Source organism: Hibiscus syriacus, unplaced genomic scaffold (genome assembly GCF_006381635.1).
Source record: "Hibiscus syriacus cultivar Baekdansim isolate YM2019G1 unplaced genomic scaffold, ASM638163v2 tig00110937_pilon, whole genome shotgun sequence".
Taxonomy (NCBI): Eukaryota; Viridiplantae; Streptophyta; class Magnoliopsida; order Malvales; family Malvaceae; genus Hibiscus; species Hibiscus syriacus.
The window spans coordinates 642,852-661,897 of NW_024062922.1; the positions used below are offsets into that span (position 1 = coordinate 642,852).

Sequence of the window (19,046 nt, forward strand, 5' to 3'; positions counted from 1 at the left end):
TATATAATTAATTCATGTTATTTATATATTTTTTCAATTAGATCATAATTTTAATAAATTAAAATAAATTTAATAATCGAATTAAGTGGTTTCATGTGTCATTAGTGACAAATATCGGCAAAACTTTCGAGATAATGTTCTGGAAAAAATTAATTCACTAGATAAAGCACTCCCAATATTAATTGCTCAAATAAGGTGAAATCCACAGTTGGCCGTAAGTCGCCATGTCTTCCTGGCGAGCTACAAGAGATTGCATGTGCCATGCACGTCCCAACACGCTGGGCATCCGAGGCCATCCGACAGAGGTCATCCGACTGAGGCCATCCGACCGAGGCCATCCGAACGAGCTATGCGAGGGCAACCAAGCGAGCTATGCGAGGGAATCCGAGGGCAACCGAGCGAGGGTAGGTCGCCATGCACTCCGGGCGACCTACCCTCGCTCGGTTGCCCTCGGATTCCCTCGCATAGCTCGCTCGGTTGCCCTCGCATAGCTCGTTCGGATGGCCTCGGTCGGATGGCTTCGGATGCCCAACGTGTTAGGACGTGCATGGAACATGCAATCTCTTGTAGGTCGCTAGGAAGACATGGCGACCTAGTAGGTCACCCGGAAGGCATGACGACCTACGGCCAACACTGTGGATTTCACCCTATTTGAGCAATTAATTTTGGGAGTGCATTAGCTCGTGAATTAATTTCTTTCAGAATATTATCTCGAAAGTTTTGCCGACAAATACCATGACACGTATCATCATTTGGTTAAAAAACTAAATTTATTTTAACTTATTTTCCTTTAATCATAAGGTAACACGTGTCACCCTCTCGTTGAAATAAAATAAATCAACAAAGAAAATTGACAAAAAGAGGATTCAAATCTAAAATAAGGTTATCATTCGAGACAATTTAAACAATAAATAATATATATCTTATATCTTAATATATAAACACTTTACTTAAATTCATAATATTTTATATTCTTAACTTTTAAAAATATAGTTATTTTTTTCTTAACTTAAAAATTTATTTTATTCTAATTTTAATATAAACAATATATTATTATTATCTTCACTTAAACATATATTTTATTCTTATTTTAAATTAAAAATATATTTTATTTTTGTCTTAACTTATAAATCTATTTTATTCTTATTTTAATATAAAAATATATTATTTTTATTTTCATTTAATAATATATTTTATTCTTATTTTAAATTAAAATATATTTTATTATTATCTTAAATTTTAAAAATATATTTTTAAAAATATATTAATTTCAAAATATATTTTAACTTAACAATAAAATATATTTTAAGTTAAGATACTTTAAAAATATTTTTTAAAGGTTAAGATAAAAATAAAATATATTTTTAAGTTAAACTAATAATAAAATATACTTTTAAGTGAATATAAGATTAAAACATATATTTTTATATTAAAATTATAACAAACTAAATTTATAAGTTAAGACAAAAATAAAATATATTTTTAAAAGTTAAGAATATAAAATATTATGAATTTAAGGAAAGTGTTTATATATTAAGATACAACATATATATACTATTTGTTGTCTAAACTATATCAAATGATAACCTTTTAACAGTGGTTTGTTGCATGCTCCATTACCCAGAAGGTTCCATGTTTGAATCCCTTTTGCCCCTTTTCTTTGTTGATTTGTTTTTCACCCTCTAATTGGAGGAAAATGAATCTATTAATTACAAATAAATTAAAATAAATTTAGTCATCTAATTGAATGATGATATGTGTCATGACATTTGTCACTAATGACACATGACACCACCTGATTCGAGGGTTAAATTTATTTTAATTTATTAAAATTAGGTCTAAATTGAAAGAATATAAAAGTAACATGGATCAATTGTGTAATATACCAAAATGATTTAATTGCCACATCACCTACACCGTTAAATGTTAACAACAAGTGACTTGATTTAAGCATTTAAATAGTTGGATGGTCTGATTGATCAAATTGAAACGTGAGTGATCAAATAATTTTTTACCATAGTTTTGTCGTCCCCATGTAGTTTACCCTTTTATTAACGCCTTTTTATTTATTTTTTAGGATAAAGTACACAAATTATCCCTCAATTATAGGGTGATGCATTGTTGAGTCTCTTAACAATTAAAAGTTGAAAAATGATCACCTAACTATTCATATATTACAAACTCGTCATTTTTCGCTAAAAATTGATGATTGAATTAATTATTTTTTTCGGTTCTATTAATCTATTTCAAAAATAATTCTAATTCAGTTAACGATTAAAGGAAAAAGGGTTGGTTAGTTCAATTTTGAGTAATTCAGTTTGGTCGGTGATCGAATTAATTGTTGGATCACCCCTAACAAGCGTTGACCGAAAATAGCCACATACGTTGGGAAAATTTTTAGGGGGGAAGACGTGGGATGATGTTGAGTATTTTACCTTTAAGGTGCATTTCGACTTATTATTTTCTGATAAGACATGTTTCACGCTCACTATAGGACCAAATGAATTATGGTTGTTATTGATTGTTCATCCATTTTGGTTTGGACGGAGAACCACAACAAGTGGTAGATCGATCATTGGTTGGTGTCCAAGTGCTATATCTCCATGTGGAGGTAGCGTAAAGGGTAATAAAGGTGAAACGATTTCATCGAGGTTGTATCTCATCTCTCAAACATGCTTGAGAGGTTTTATAACAAGTCTTTAGTACCTATGTTAGCCATATGATTATAATGACTACTTGTAGATTAGTAAGTTGAGTGGATATGATGATGGATTTTATTCCAGTAGATCACGTAAAACTGTCTAATGTCATATCAGTTAGTCAAGACTTCTTGAGATTTAGATCTTCAAGATCCTTCTTCCAGACATCTCTTTAGATCTTTTGAAAACCCCCAAGTATAATTAAGAATGTTATGTGGTTTTCCGATGATTACTAGACACGAGAATAATACATTAAGAGAATCCTTATTGGGATATAACAATCATTTATTAACAAAAAAATATATTAAACAGGAATGAAGAAGTTAACTTAATTTCACAAAACTAAATTATAAAATTAAATTTTAAATTTTTAAGTGGAGTAAATGCCTTCAGTACATTTAATCTCGAAAGAGATCGGTTTCTGTTTTAGGGGAAAGGAACAAATTTCGCTCAAAATAATCGAGCGGAAAACCAGATGCCTTGGCGAAAGATTGGATCTGTGGATAAGTTTAAATGGGTTCATTCCGCTCAAAATTATTAGGCCTGGGTATTTTCAAAGTCTTGTTAATTCGTATAGATGTTGAAATTCATTTCTCTTTTTGGGTTTTATTTGTCGACAGATAAGGGTTTTCTCCATACTAGTGAACCCAAGCCCAATCCACTGGGTTGTCAAAATTTTCTTTTATAGAAAATCAATCCGAGGCGGTGCAAGAAAAACAAGAGAGAATTTTTTTACTAGAAAAATCAAATCAAAGAAAACCTAGCCCGAGGACCATAAGAGTAGCAAAGCTCTCTATTTCCCTGTTTCTATCAGTTCCCCTTCTTTTCAGCGTTGGAGGTATTTTTCTTGTTTAATTTTCTGAATCTCTTTAGGGTTGTTTCTGGACTTTATTTCTCAAACTGGCTTTCCTTCGAATCTCCCTTTTTCGTTTCTTTTCTTTGTTTTTCCTCCCCCCGCCGGGTGGCATTAGGGGTTTTCACTATTTTTCTTTTTCTTATCTGTATCCCTTTTATTTCAATGGAAAATATTCATAAGGGAACAAACATGAATCAATCTAAGGACATATATTTTTGTTATGCAGTGTAGTTTGTCATGTCGGTCTAGTAGTCGATTGTTTTCCGTTTTAGGGTATCTTTGGATTTCGTTAAATGATGTTTAAATCTCAATTTGTTTGCCTCAGGAGTCGGGACAAACTTGGTTTACAGTGTCTGCAATTTATTTGAAATTCCACAACAATGGGTGAGAGTGTTAAGCGTTCTCGAGGCCAAAGAGCTCATGATGGGGATAATAGGAACAACAAGAGAAGGTTCAATGATAAAGATGAAAAAAATAATGATGAATTAGTCGCTTATAGAATACTTTGCCCTGATGGGGTGATTGGAAGTGTAATTGGTAAAGGTGGTAAAGTCATAAATTCAATTAGGCAGGAAACGAGGGCAAAGATTAAAGTGGTTGATCCATATCCCGGTGCTAAGGATAGGGTTATAACTATATATTGTTATGTAAAAGAGAAGGAAGACGTTGACGTAGAAGATGGATTTAATCACAAAAAACCATTATGTGCGGCTCAAGATGCTCTTCTTAGAGTTCACACGTCAATTGCAAATGCAGTGGCTGTCATGGGGGATTCAGATAAGAAGCGTGCTGATAAGCATAGGGAGGAATGTCAAATTCTTGTTCCGTCTAGCCAATCTGCAAATATTATTGGCAAGGCTGGCACAACTATTAAGAAACTGAGGGGAAAGACAGGAAGTAACATTAAAGTTATTGCTAAGGATGCCAGTGATCCGAGCCATTCTTGTGCCATGGACATTGACAACTTTGTTCAGGTTCGTCTTGTTTGCAAATAATTTTATTTCTTTTAGGCAGTCTTGATTATGTGTTTGAGTTGCCTGTTGTGTGAGCATTGGGTTTTATTATATTCCACAACAACTATTTGTTGGGACTTTTACTGTTGTATTACTTGAATTTGGTAGTTAATGTAATGCCTATATTTTGTAAAAGATATGGCCACAACTAGGTTGAATCTACGTCAACTGTTATAATGAATAGATTCTACAACTGTTGACATTATTTGCACCTTAATCATCATTTCTCAACTGTTACAGTGAGCTGTGGAAACATCAATCATAGTTTAAATTCAATACAGGTTGATCTGTGTGAGACTATACTAATTCTAAATTTATCATGTTCATATATGACTGACATAACTATAATATGCAGTAAAAGTGACACCATATGATTCTATATTATATAATCTTTGGTCAGTTTTTGAAGTTTCCTCTCTGCTGTGAATAGATAACCGGTGAGCCGGAAGCTGTTAAGAAAGCACTTTTTTCTGTTTCTGCAATCATGTACAAGTTCAGTCCCAGAGAAGAGATCCCTCTTGAGACAACAGTTGCAGAAGCTCCTCCAGCTCCAAGCATCATTATCCCAGCCGAGGTCCCTATCTATCCACCGGGTGGTTTATATCCAAATTCTGATGCCATTGCACCTTCTAGATCAGTTCCGCAAATATTGGGTGCTGCACATAAGCGAGATCTTCAGGGATATACAGGGAGTACCTGGCCTGTGTATTCATCTGCACTTCCTCTGGTTCCTGGTTTTGCTGGTGCCTCTAACTCTGAAGAGTTAATAATCAAAGTACTATGCCCATTTAAAAATATTGGTTGTGTCATTGGTAGAGGAGGGAGTACTCTTAAAAATATAAGACAGGCGAGTGGTGCTTGTATCGAGGTTGATGATGCAAAGGCTGACCATGATGAGTGTGTTATCACTGTCATCGCTACAGAGGTATGCCCCTAGTTCAATTTCTCTACCCGGATCTTGCTATTATTTTTTCTGAAGTTCATAAAATAGTTAGATCTGTTCTATTTTCTGATGTCTGAATGTGGTTTGACTTGACAGTCACCTGATGATTTAAAATCCATGGCTGTTGAAGCTGTCTTGTTGCTGCAAGGGAAGATCAATGATGAAGATGGTGATACTGTGACAATGAGGCTCCTTGTTCCATCTAAAGTTATTGGTTGTATTATTGGAAAAGGCGGTTCTATTATAAATGAAATTCGGAAGAGAACTAAAGCTGGTATCCGTATAACAAAAGGTGCTGATGCTAATGATGAGCTCATTGAGGTTGTTATCTTTTGTACTCTTTCTCTCTCTCTCAAGATTGATCATTGTTGTTTTCGTTTTCCTTTATTGCAGCAGTTTTGTATGCTAACTCTTCATTTTGTAGTTTGCTGGTGAAGTTAGTAGCGTAAGAGATGCACTTATACAGATTGTTTTAAGGCTCCGGGATGATGTTTTGAAAGAGAAGGACAGTGGTCATAACCCTTCTATAGCTGCAGGTTCTCTCTACTCAGCTGGTGCCAGTCTTTCACTGCCATTTGTTTTGTCTTCTGTTCCTCCAGTTGCTCCTTTGGGTTTTGTTCAAAGGGGTGAAAATGGAAGTGGCCTTGGTGTGCTGTCTTCAAGTAGCCTCTATGGATATGAAAGCCTGCCGGTAAATAATCGTGAAATTGTTGTTAACCATCATATATGTCTATTTTTCCTATTATTTTCCTGCTCAACATTGAGTTCATCTGCATGCATCATCATTATAAAGAACTTGTTTGTCTCCCTGTGAAACAATATGATTACAAGTTTATAAATTAGGCGAATGAATTGATTGGCTGAAATTTAAGTGATTGGCAATTGATCACCTCTCAGTATAAGCATTTGAGTATGCTTTACTTTTTGGTGTTAAAGAGTTCCCTAATTTTTGGGTTGAGGTTTTTTGGGTTATATTTAAGGGTTATTGATGAATTAGAATTTTCATTTATCAATGAAAATCTGTTTTTTGTTTCGCATGCTTTATTGCAGCTTCTGTTCTTTCAATTGAATCTGCACCAACTTGGAGGTGGGATGTGTTTTGTTGTTTGTGGTTATTTTTGCTTATCTGTCAGAAGCCCTTCTGTGTTACCCTGCAATTTTATTGTTTCTTTCTTTCAGAATGTGTTTTTGCCCATTATTGTTTTGATTTTTTTCTGACATATCTTGTTGTCTTCCGCTTCAATAGATGGGTGATAATGACTATGGGTCCATGTCCTCATATTCATCAAAGCTGTATGGAGGGTGGGTATATCATGCTTCTCAGAAATTGTGCTTAAGGTTTATCTTCTGAATTTCATACCCTTCTACAAGAATCTACATCTTCCATTTATTATCTTCATGCAGATTGGCTCCATCGTCAACTCTTGAAATAATGATCCCTGCTAATGCAGTTGGTAAAGTGTTGGGCAGAGGAGGGCTCAATTTATCTAACATAAGGAAGGTAGGTTTATCACTATTAAGTCCTGCTCCTTGATCTTGTATGATCCTAATAATTGTTAAGCTAAATAATAAGACTTTTATTGAGATGAATGGAGTTAAGGATTTGAATAACTACAAAATTGTATTTGGCAAGTTTTTGTTCTAGGATGCTTTATGTAGTAAGTGGCAGAATTTTTTTTCCATTTAATATTCTTTTGATATCCCCAAAGTAGGAAAGTTGATCTGTCTTTATGAAATTAGTTTATGCTTCAATATTTATTTATGCTATGTGATGGTATTCTTCTAAGAAGATGCTTTTTTATTAAGTTGTACGCTTGAAAATTAATATGTTATCTCTGGTCTATTGGTCCTAGCAGTGGACATGACATGTAATAAACATTTGTATTGTTTCTTCCCTCATAATATTGTGGGAATCTACGTGATTGAATTGTATTCTTACACTGCTTTGTTATCTTTCAGATATCAGGGGCGACGATTGAAATTTCTGAACCCAAATCCTCCCGAGGGGAATGTGTTGCTCTTATAACTGGCACTCCGCAACAGAAGCGTGAAGCTGAAAACTTGATTCAGGCATTTATAATGGCCACCTGAATCTTAAAGATATTCTTGATAGATGAAGGTGAATAGTTAAAATCTTAGAGTTCTCCCCATCAAATGTTCCCTCTTGGTCGTTCCCTTAGGTTTGGTGTTTGGAGATCGGCTTCTTATTCTAGTTTTCATCCAGCAAGCTCCATGTTCCTTCCATGACACTTGGTTTTCAAGATCATTCTGGAAGATTTGCTGCTGATTTTGCATTCATGGGAGTTAGGTTGTCTCCGTCGCTTAAACTATTCGTCTGTTCCCCGTCTGCCCTATCTTAGAGTTTCTAGGATATTTCTTTCTCAGCAACTGTTATATGAGGTCTTTTCTTAGTATGGCTTTCTGCCTTCCAATATTTTATACTCTGAAATTGATGTTTGCACCTAGATATTTCAATTATCGTAATTGACATACTCATAGCATGTTTGCTTATTATATTTCTACCTTCCCAGTTCTTGCTCTCTGCTTCTCAATAGAGTATCTTCCTATTGACAGTATAATATGACATCCCGATGATTATTCCTCCATCTTTTCCATGTTTGGTTTGTAGTGAAATTTCCAAAGAAAAATGGACGTTATTCACCGGAAGTTAATGAATACTGACTGACAGTTCTGTGAAGCATATTCTCCGTTCCTTTCTCTCTATTCTGAATCTTATACCATGCTCCTGACTTCATGAAGTTGATGCAAAAACTGAACATTGTGATTTATCTTATACAAATATTTTATTTCTGAGCTTCTCTAGCTACCTTGATTATCATGTATTTCGTATAGTGCATTCACTCTATATTCATATGCTTCCTTGGGTCTTATTTTCATGGAAATGTAACCTCTTACTTTTGGCTCTTGGACAATGCTTGTGAAGAGTTCTCATCTTGAATTGAGATGCTTTCTTAAACCATTCGTTGCAAATGGGAAATCCATATGATTGAAGTCTCCTCCCTGTTCCAAGAATACCTAGTTCAACTTGCTTTTGAAACGTAAGATCAGTTGAGCTTTTTAAGGAATCACCTTATACTTCTGTTGGCAAAGTTATTTTTTAGTCAGATACCGATATTAATGGGTTACATGCTATGAGCTACATTATTGGTGCTTCCTTCTGTGCCTATCACATCTTTTTCTAGAATGAAACACATATATATTGTCGAAGTGTTACTTGTTTCTCCACCATGTTTACTCACCTGGCTTCTAATATGATCCCCCCTCCCATTAGACAACACATTATCCCTTCTTCATGGCTTTTTTCCTTGCAGTGCTTTCGATCTTTCTGTTCAACCTTTTGACCCCTCTCACCTTCTCCTGTAATTTATAGCAAAGTGAAACTGCTTTTTATTCTTCTATGAAGGAACTACGAGGTGCATTGCTTCTTTAATTGTTGTTTGCCAATTTTTAGGATATTAATATTATTATTTATACATTTCTGTAGCATGTCAGCGATGCTAGTACTCCCATTTCTCACATCTCGTCTGGCAACAGTTTGAATCCGTTGGGGCTTCTAGTAGTTGCCAGCGAGTTTATTTTTTGTCATTTGAAATTATGGCTGCCAGTGTCATATCTCAAATGATATTCTGATGTAGTGAGCTCTGTGGTCAATCAACCATCTTGCTTGTGATCTTTTACTGCATTATTAGTAGCTATATTAGGCAACTCAGGTCTATTTTGTATTTCTTCTCGTCTATACCATTAGCTAGCTTCTTAGAGTGTATCATATGGTCTTTTGCCGTTTCTACGTTTACGATGGCCACTCTTCTGTAGGTAGATTCTTTAGGACCAGATGTATTTAGAATGAAACTGAATAGTTATTCCATTAACCATTACTTTTAGCCAGAATATGTGCATCCTGTAATTATGCCTCTGTATGGTCTGGACAATGGTTAACAGTTCACACAATCCTTGACTGAAGGGCTGAGGTTATAGTTTTGGTAGCTGCCCCCTCTATGTAACTGACACATATTTGTAAATATGGGTTGACATTTTAATGATGCTGTTAGAGGTGATAGTTATAGGTTCAGCTGGAATTTGTACGACTGATTCAAGCTTCAAAGCTGTTGATAATGAACACATGAAAGAGTTATTAGCCATGTAAAAGCTTCGATGAAATGATCTTGTTTGGTCTTATGGGATGAAAACCCTATCTTTATTCATTCGTTATTGATTATTACTTGCAGTTTTTAGCGTGTGTGATTATTTTTGAAATTATATATTTATATAAATTGCAAGGCATTCGTGTTATGCATGTGTTGATTTTTTCATCTTTTAAGTTATTGTCATCGTGTTCATATGGAGTGTGTTTCTCACCGACTTTGTTCATATTATAATTAGATCAAAATAATATTTTAACCTAACTTTTCTTTGTTTTGGTTTTAGAATTTTTTTTTCAGGATGAAATTAAAAAAAATTATAAAATCCAAAAAAAGTTTAAAATATAAAAGATATTAATAATAGGTTATTTTATAGAATAGCACTTTAATGAAAAATAAGTTTGAGGATCAAATTGAGTCGTTTTTAAAGTTTTGGTATTAATGTGGATAGAAAGATTTTGGATCAAAGTAAGAAAAGTTTGAGAAGGGGTGAAATGCTTGACATCTATTTGAGTTTGTAAACATATGGTTCCGATTTTGGATGATAAATAAAATAATGTCTCGAGCTTGGCACACTTTAATCAATATTGTATATGTATTCTTAAAATTAAATATAAAAATATTAATTAATTATTAAAAAATTAGAAAGTACAAAAATATTATTAAAATTCCAAAAAAAAAGTAGAGAAATGTAATAAAATATTAAATAACAAAATATATATTTTTAAAAATAATAAATACTTAAAAAATATAAAAAAGTATGTTTTATATGCATACATGGCATATAAATTTACAAATTAAATATATTTATAAAAATCAAAATAATAAAACTAGTATATATATTTTTTATTTTAATAATTCTTGCTTAAAAGAAGAATAATATTGAACTTACAACTTATGCATGTTTTTATTATTATACATGTTTATCGTCAACACTTGTACGAAGCATTTTTATTGGACTAGGCAAGACTTACGAATGTTGTATCTAAACATAATTAAGAATATAGTAAGTTATTCACATCACTATAAATCTAATCACATTTCAAATAATTTTAAGGGTTATTTAAAAGTCTTTACCTATCGTATAATAAATTAGTTTATAATATACAATTTATCTTGCTTGAGTTTTTAAATTCATATTTTGGTCATCATTTATTTGGACTATTGAAAAAATTGAAAAATTGAAAAATTTTATTATAATTTATAGTATAAGAATTAAAAATTATTCAAAATATAAAAAATATAATTTCATTATATAATTAGTAGTAGTATCATACTGACAAGAGATAAATAAAAATATCTTTCTATAAAAGTGTTTAAAATTTTTAATATTATTTTAATAATTTATAAATCAACATTTTATAGCTTTTGAGTTGTGATATTCTATATTTTTAATAGTATTTTTTAATAATTTAATATTATTTATTTATTAATAACTTTTTATATTTTTATATTTTAAATTTAAATAATTTTTCTTTTTCTAATAAATAAATAGTCTTTCAAATTTGTAAAAATCAATTAAGTTCTTCTATTACGTCATCATCTATCATAGATTATCAAGTCAAAATCGTTAACTATCACATCAGTATCGTAATAATAAATATTTGAATCTATTAGTCAAATTGTCAAATTGTATATTTTTTTAGTTTTTAAGGCCATATTAATTTTTTAATAAGTTTGAGGACCTCATACCAATTAAGCCAAAAAATAACTACATCTACCTCTACGAATTACTTGTATCAATAAAAGACTTGGAAAGCAGCTGCCGGCGGCGATCAGAATATTTTGGATGGAATCTCACGTGTAATCAACTCCATCTTCCTTATCCTTCCTTCCCATCTCTCTGTTTGTTTGTTTATTTTCTTTTAAGATTATAGTAATAGAAGGTATGATCATCATCAATTTCTCACCTTTAATGCTATGATTATTATTACAAGAAAGATAATACTTTGCTTTGCACCCTATAAAAACGTCACCTTGTCTAATCTTCCAATTCAGTAAGAGAGAGGGAAAAAGAAAAGATAACAACTCGGTGTCACGGGTTATTGTTAATGGCGGAAACGAGGAAACCCTTACTGTCTTTGCTAAGCAGAGTGAGCCAAACAAGCAGGACCTATGGTGTTCTGGCTCAAGGCACTTCTTCTTCCTCTTCTAACCATCTCATCAACCTTGAACAGGAATATAGTGCCCACAAGTTAGTTCTTTTCTCTCTTATTTCTCTCTCTCTCCTTCCTCTTCTGGGTTTATTTGATTCGTCTTTTCTCTTTTTTTTGTTGGGGGTGGGTGGGTGGGTGGGTTTGGTTAATTTGATCTGAAAAGCATATATTATAACTTGTATTCATGGTTTCAGTTTTGATTTTTGCTTAACTTTATCTGAAACGCATCGACTATTATTTGTATTGGTGTTTTTGTTTCATTAGCTTTAAGCTTTTGTCTTTGTTGATTTGGGGTGGAAATTTTGAACTTCTTCTATTCAAGTTTGTTGATTTAATTACACGATTGACACCATGGCTATATATGTATACTCAATTAATTAGACCAATGAAATTTTTTTAAGAACCTTTTGATTGATTTTCAAGTATTCAAAAGCAAACCATAAAGCTTTTCCACTGCTGATATTATTTCAGACTTCTCTGAAGTTTCCCTTTTTTAATTTAACTACATTTTGGTTAATCTGTGGTTATTTGGGTTTTTTGCACGTTATATTGATAGCTATATTGCCTGTTCTTGATGTTAGCAAAATTGCTTTTATTGTTCAAGTACAGTTACCACCCAGTTCCTGTTGTATTCTCTGAAGCAAAGGGATCAACCATATGGGATCCAGAAGGCAAGAAATATCTCGATTTTCTATCTGCTTACTCAGCTGTTAATCAGGTATAAACAGTGTTTAAATTATGTTGTAGTATCCCTATAGGTGCCTCTTTACCTTTTCCCTTTGTCTGCATTTTCCCTCCTGTTATTCATTGGAGTTAGGGAGGAGGAGGGAATTTCTCTTGCCAAGTATCCTCGGTCAAAAGACAGAGTACAATGGAAGAAATCCACCATTTGCATTTTTCTTGGAACTTTGAATTTAGCTTTCTCTTTAGTTTAATTGTCATTACTTCCCACTGTAGGGACATTGTCATCCAAAGATCATCAAAGCATTTCAAGAACAGGCAGAAAGACTCACTCTCAGTTCCAGAGCCTTCTACAATGACAGGTTTCCAGTTTTTGCTGAGCGTTTGACAAGTATGCTTGGGTATGAGATGGTGCTTCCCATGAACACTGGTGCTGAAGGAGTGGAGGAGACTGAAGTTGGCAAGGAAATGGGGTTATGAGAAGAAAAATATTCCCACAGATGAGGTATATTTTTTCTATCTTTGCTAACTGGTGTTTTGTTGTGTGCCAAATATATCCCCTTTCCAGCTGTAAGGTCGTTAGTTGGGAAAGTACAGTTTTACCTTGTTGTAGGGTGGTTTTGTGGGGGCATTAGTGGATGAGGTACTTCTGATTGCATTTATTCACTATTTAGCTTCGTCCAATTTAGATCTCATATGCAAGTGCTTGAGTACTATACAAGGGGAAATGTAGCTTTGGAAATGGAAAGCTTGTGGTTTTCTTCTTCTATCTGATTTAGTGGCAAAACACTTACGATTTTGGATGGCGGCTTGTGTTCTATATTGTTAGAATTCATTCTGACTTGGTGTTATATATATATTGTATACACACACACACATAATATATATATATATATATATATATATCCCGTTAAGTTTTATTTATTTATTTTATCGCTTGAAAAATTTGTGCATTTGCTATATATTGTATACACACACATAATATATATATATATATATATATATCCCGTTAAGTTTTATTTATTTATTTTATCGCTTGAAAAATTTGTGCATTTGCAGGCTATTATCATCTCTTGTTGTGGTTGCTTCCACGGTCGCACATTGGCTGTCATCTCTATGAGCTGTGACAATGAGGCTACTCGTGGATTTGGGCCATTGTTGCCTGGTCATGTTAAAGTTGATTTTGGTGATGCTGTTACCCTCGAGAAGACATTTAAAGGTTTGAATAGTCCAATATTTTTAAATTTTATTTTTTATTGGATGCTTAAGAGGCTTCAATTATTGTGGATCTTAAATGGTTCATCCCCTCTCAATATATCCTCAATGTCCTGAAATATCCAGAAAAGAGTATTTTTCTTCTATTTTAACACATTACATGTTTCTTTTGAGTGCAGAACATGGAGACAGAATAGCAGGATTTCTCTTTGAACCTATTCAAGGAGAGGCTGGTGTAAGTTTATTATCAAAACATTTATTGGCTGTTAAGTAGTTAGAAAGCAGCTTCTTCATCTCTTTCATGGTTGACAATATGTATAAGTAATGCTAAATAGTGTTTTTAGTCTTGCAAGCTATAACTTGCTAGTTGTCATAGTTTCCCACCCCTACCCCCAAAAAAAAACACCAATCTTTCAAGAAAAAAAATTCCAAGGATCCTAACTATCTTATACAGTTGCATGACTTGTACGTTGATTGTTAATTTGAGGAGATTTGAACTTGAGGCCTTTTGATGGAGGGTTCTCTCTACAAACTAGGTTTCCCATTGACACAGAGTTACAATCCAATCTTTAAATTGATTCAGAAATCATAAAAAATTCGCATAATTCTTTCCTTTCTCACAATATCTTTGGGGAGAACCTTTTTATCAAAGCAAGCGCCGTTCACAGTTATTGCTTTTGACCCATCATTCTTTGACAATGTTCTATTTTTCTATTACTTTCCATTTATAGGTTATAATTCCTCCTGAAGGTTATCTAAAAGCTGTCAGAGATCTTTGCTCGAAATATAACATTTTGATGATTGCTGACGAGATACAAAGTGGCCTAGCACGGTCAGGAAAAATGTTGGCTTGTGACTGGGAAGGTGTTCGTCCAGATGTTGTGGTAAGGCCGTTTACAACTTCCAAGTTTTAGTGAAATTCCTGTACTTTTTATGCGCATAAATTAGTGTTTAGTTCTAATCTTTTGTACTTAAATTAATTTTGCTGACTGAATATGCTAAAAGGATTTATAATTATTTTATAACTGTTGGTCCACAACTTAATCCCCTTTGGTTTCTGTAGATATTCTAGTAAAGTGGCCATTAATAAGTGCATCAAACATATATGAGCCTTTTTCTCATTCTTGTAGGAAAAATGTAAAACTGAATATTAGAATGTGTAGGAGATTGAGTCACTACTAAAATAATGAAATACCGACTGAAAGTTTGATCGACACAAATCAAACATGTTCTTTTACCTTGTGTATATTAATTTTAGTAGTATCTGTAATCTGCTTCAATGTGAGTCAAGATGGCTGTACTCCTTTCTCTCTAAATTTTACTTTCCAAACATGGATGTACATATATGATATATAAAAATACATAACTCATAATTTGCTTTTGATTATAGTGAGAGTAGAGTATTATTATAGATTCTTTATACTGTATACTTTTACATTGTTATCTGCTCTCAGCAACAATAGAAAGTTATGTTCACTGCTCATTTGTGGATTGATTGTTTTATGGAGCTAATTCTTCTCTTCCTTTGTATTACAGTTTCGCATTTAAAACATAAATCTTACACTGTTTGTTATCCGCTTTAAGGATGAATAGAAATTTGTATTCTTTGACCATTTGTCTCATTTAACTAATTGTTCTCTTCCCTTATTAGAGTTTGGCATTTAAAAATAGCTTTTATGTTCGATTAGAATCGTGAGATGACTACTGAAATTTGTAATCGTATGATAGCATCTTGGTATGGAACTTCTCAGACCGCTTGCTAACTTTTTGCTACTACTAGATTCATGCATTCATTCAACATGCTCTGTTTTATGCTTAATTTTTTCAAGCTTCCTTTCTTGTTAAATCAATGTACTCCAATGTTTTATAAACTTCTCTTTGATAGATGTATAATATTTGATCGACTGACTCAGATACTAGGAAAAGCTTTGGGTGGTGGCGTAATACCGGTAAGTGCAGTGCTTGCTGACAAAGATGTAATGCTTTGCATTCTACCTGGAGAACATGGAAGGTTTGTAGTTGTCCTATGTTGCTTCCATCATTAAACAGCTCATCTTTCAAAGAATTTTGGTAGTTTTTCTTCTATTTTATGCACATGCTCTTAATTTGCCATTATAACTGTCTCCGAAGCCTAAAATGTCCTTCTGATCTTTATGCTATTTGAGATGACGGTCGTTTTACAGTATCGTTTTGTTATGTAAAAGCTAACTGCAATTTTGTTGTTGTTTGTCCTCAGCACCTTCGGGGGGAATCCTTTTGTACAGTGTGGTGGCCATTGCCTCACTAGATGTAATCCAGGTGGAGAAACTTGCTGAGAGGTATTGAAAATTCTTGCCTAATGTTTGCATTACCAAGATTAAATATGAAGAAGGAAAGTTGGAAATCATGCTGTTTACTGGAAAAATATTTGGACTTCTACAATTTAAAATGGAGAGTATTCAACATCTTAAAAGAACTAAAATATTCCCTGTCCTCAGCATCCATTTTCCCTTTTCTTCCCAAAGATGTATATATTTATTTACGAGTTTATTTCCTATTTCATAGATCTGCCCGTTTAGGAGAAGAGCTTTTGCGTCAGCTTGCTAAGATTAAGGAGAAATTTCCAAGCTACATTAAGGAAGTTCGAGGAAGGGGTTTATTCACCGCCGTAGAGTTCAATAGCAGAACATTATTTCCTGTTTCGGCATATGATATCTGTCTAAAAATGAAAGAAAGACGAGTTCTTGCCAAACCCACACACGACACCATTGTACGGTTGACTCCCCCACTTTGCATGAGGTAAGGAGAAATACTTGATGATTATCTTATAGTTTTCTGTCCATCGGTCCACTTTAGGTTCAACGTTTTGCTAGCACCCTAGACTAGCAAATCAAAGAAACGTGTAGAAAATGTTGACATGTATATGTGAATGCCCATCTCTGTAAAACATCTGTATGACATGCGAAGGGAGATGGTATTTCATAATGAGGTTGATAGATTGAGGGCGCTGATCCATATTGGTGCTAAGATTGATTGGTACGAGTTTGCACATTTGATTGTTTCACACATTCAGTAAATCTGCCATCTTTCCGAAAATATTTGTCATCAGGAGTCCACTGAATTTTTCCTTAGGCGTTGTCTAGCATGAAGGATGGAAATGAGTGAGAATGAAAGATCTGTTAATGGTTAAACTACAAAGTAAGAACAAAATTTCATTCTCACTTGAGAAAAGCCTTAATGTGTTCAGGATTATTTATGCGAAGTATTTTATTTCATTTTAAGGTGCAACATCTAAATGAATGATGTCACAGAGATTATGGAACTCCATGCTTGAAGCTAAGAGCCATCTCTGATGTGCCCTATGCCATTTTTCTGCCAAGTTTTATGCATTTTTTTTATTTCTTCTCCATTAATATTCTGTTGCCTTAATGTGTCTTTTGCATAGAAATCACAGAAAACAATATAGAATCGGATAGTCTCGATTGCTGTTGTGTTACTTTTCTAGTTACTTGCATTGGTATAAGACATGATCATCCTCTTATACTACTGTTTACTTGCTGCCAACATTTTTATACTTGAAGAGCCTTTAAATCATCTTTTGACACTAATTTTATGTTTATGATGAATGTGTTGGCAGTCCGGATGAGGTGAAAGAAGGATCGAAGGTGCTGCAAGATGTTCTGGAACTTGATCTACCGAAAATGCAGAAGGCGAATCCGAAAGATTCTCTGATGAAAGTTACAATTTGTGATCGATGTGGGCGAAACTTGTATGATTCTTCAGATTAAGATGTCTATAAAGTAGCTGTTTAACGAGAGAGTTAAGATATGCTGCATGCATCCTTGGATAAGGATTCACAAATGTCTTCAATCTCTTTTTCTTTAAATAAACTTAAGACATTGATATTTTATATCTAATAGGAATTATGCCAAAATTAACCCCCAACATTTACTAAAATGGTGATTTTGCCTATTATTTTGTTTATTTTGGAGTATTTTGGCTCTTAAGGCTTATCTTAAGATAAAAATATCTTTAACATTTGACAGAATAATCACTTTGTCTCTTATTATTATTATTATTATTATTATTATTATTATTATTATTATTTGCATTTTAGCTCTCACTTTAGATTAAAAGACTTATTTTCATATATAGAGAGTTTTTTGTCTCTAAGTGAAACGTTGGTGGTCCAAATACTCAAAAAAGAAAAAGAAATTAATATGATCTGTAACACCCACAGATGATAGACCGATACGGGTGATTTGATCTGATTCGAGGTGTCGCGTTAGGGTCATTGGAACGACCAATCGTAAAAATCCCGGGAAAATTAAAAAAATTTAAAACATGTAAACATCATAAAATAATTTATAAATACAAAATTAAAATTTATCAATATTTAGAAATAAAATAAGTTCCAGACTCGAATATAAAAACAAACTAAACCTATATGCCCCATAATCATATGCACCGTACTCCGCAAGCAATTCGAGGTGTCGCGTTAGGGTCATTGGAACGACCAATCGTAAAAATCCCGGGAAAATTAAAAAAATTTAAAACATGTAAACATCATAAAATAATTTATAAATACAAAATTAAAATTTATCAATATTTAGAAATAAAATAAGTTCCAGACTCGAATATAAAAACAAACTAAAACCTATATGCCCCATAATCATATGCACCGTACTCCGCAAGCAACACCGATGGAACTCTCATACTGATGTCAATAGTTGCACTGATTCAATCCTTTAAACTTGAAAAGGTGAGTAACAGAGTGAGCTTTGAAAAACTCAGTAATACAATACTACCAGTTGATGCTGATGAACATGCATATAACAAATAAGCATATGTTTCCTTAAAGATTCAGACATCTACAGACTTTTATGCTAAACTGAGGTCCCACCGATATCACAGATAGTGAAAGACAGTAAGCTTTCAGATCAAAGGAAATGTTTCGGATAACTGGGTTCAGGAGATCAGAATCAAATGTATAGTGTGTTTCCACAAAACCGGTGAAAATGTACATATTATTTTTTAAAACAGTAGCAATTTAAAACGTATTTTTCAAAAACCAAAGTAATCCATCTAACCGAACGACATATGCAGCTCCCCAGAACTGCATAACCTAAGGGAGCACCTTGGGGACTGAGAGCCTACCCAAGAAAGATTCTTGGGGCTCCAAAGCCTACCCAAGTGTTTCCTTAGGTCCATAAGGAATTACCAGTCGGTGTCGAACATATACAAGGAATTATCAGTCGGTGTTAAACATATACAAGGAATTACCAGTAGCGACTGAACCTGCTAGAGATAGGACTTATCAGTCGGTGGAATTACCAACAGCGAC

The 19,046-nt window shown here is 33.4% G+C and overlaps 1 protein-coding gene and 1 pseudogene across 1 annotated transcript; both read left to right on the top strand.

Moving 5' to 3' along the window:
* Window positions 1-3,429: 3,429 nt before the first annotated feature.
* LOC120147362 (KH domain-containing protein At4g18375-like) lies at window positions 3,430-8,047 on the top strand. Its single transcript, XM_039160753.1, has 8 exons — window positions 3,430-3,537; window positions 3,881-4,529; window positions 4,999-5,493; window positions 5,608-5,832; window positions 5,936-6,202; window positions 6,758-6,813; window positions 6,916-7,012; window positions 7,471-8,047. The coding sequence occupies exons 2-8, from the start codon at window positions 3,936-3,938 to the stop codon at window positions 7,600-7,602; spliced, it is 1,866 nt and encodes a 621-aa protein (XP_039016684.1). The 5' UTR covers window positions 3,430-3,537; window positions 3,881-3,935; the 3' UTR covers window positions 7,603-8,047.
* A 3,576-nt stretch (window positions 8,048-11,623) lies between these two features.
* LOC120147295 lies at window positions 11,624-17,625 on the top strand (annotated as a pseudogene).
* The last annotated feature ends 1,421 nt before the right edge of the window (window positions 17,626-19,046 follow it).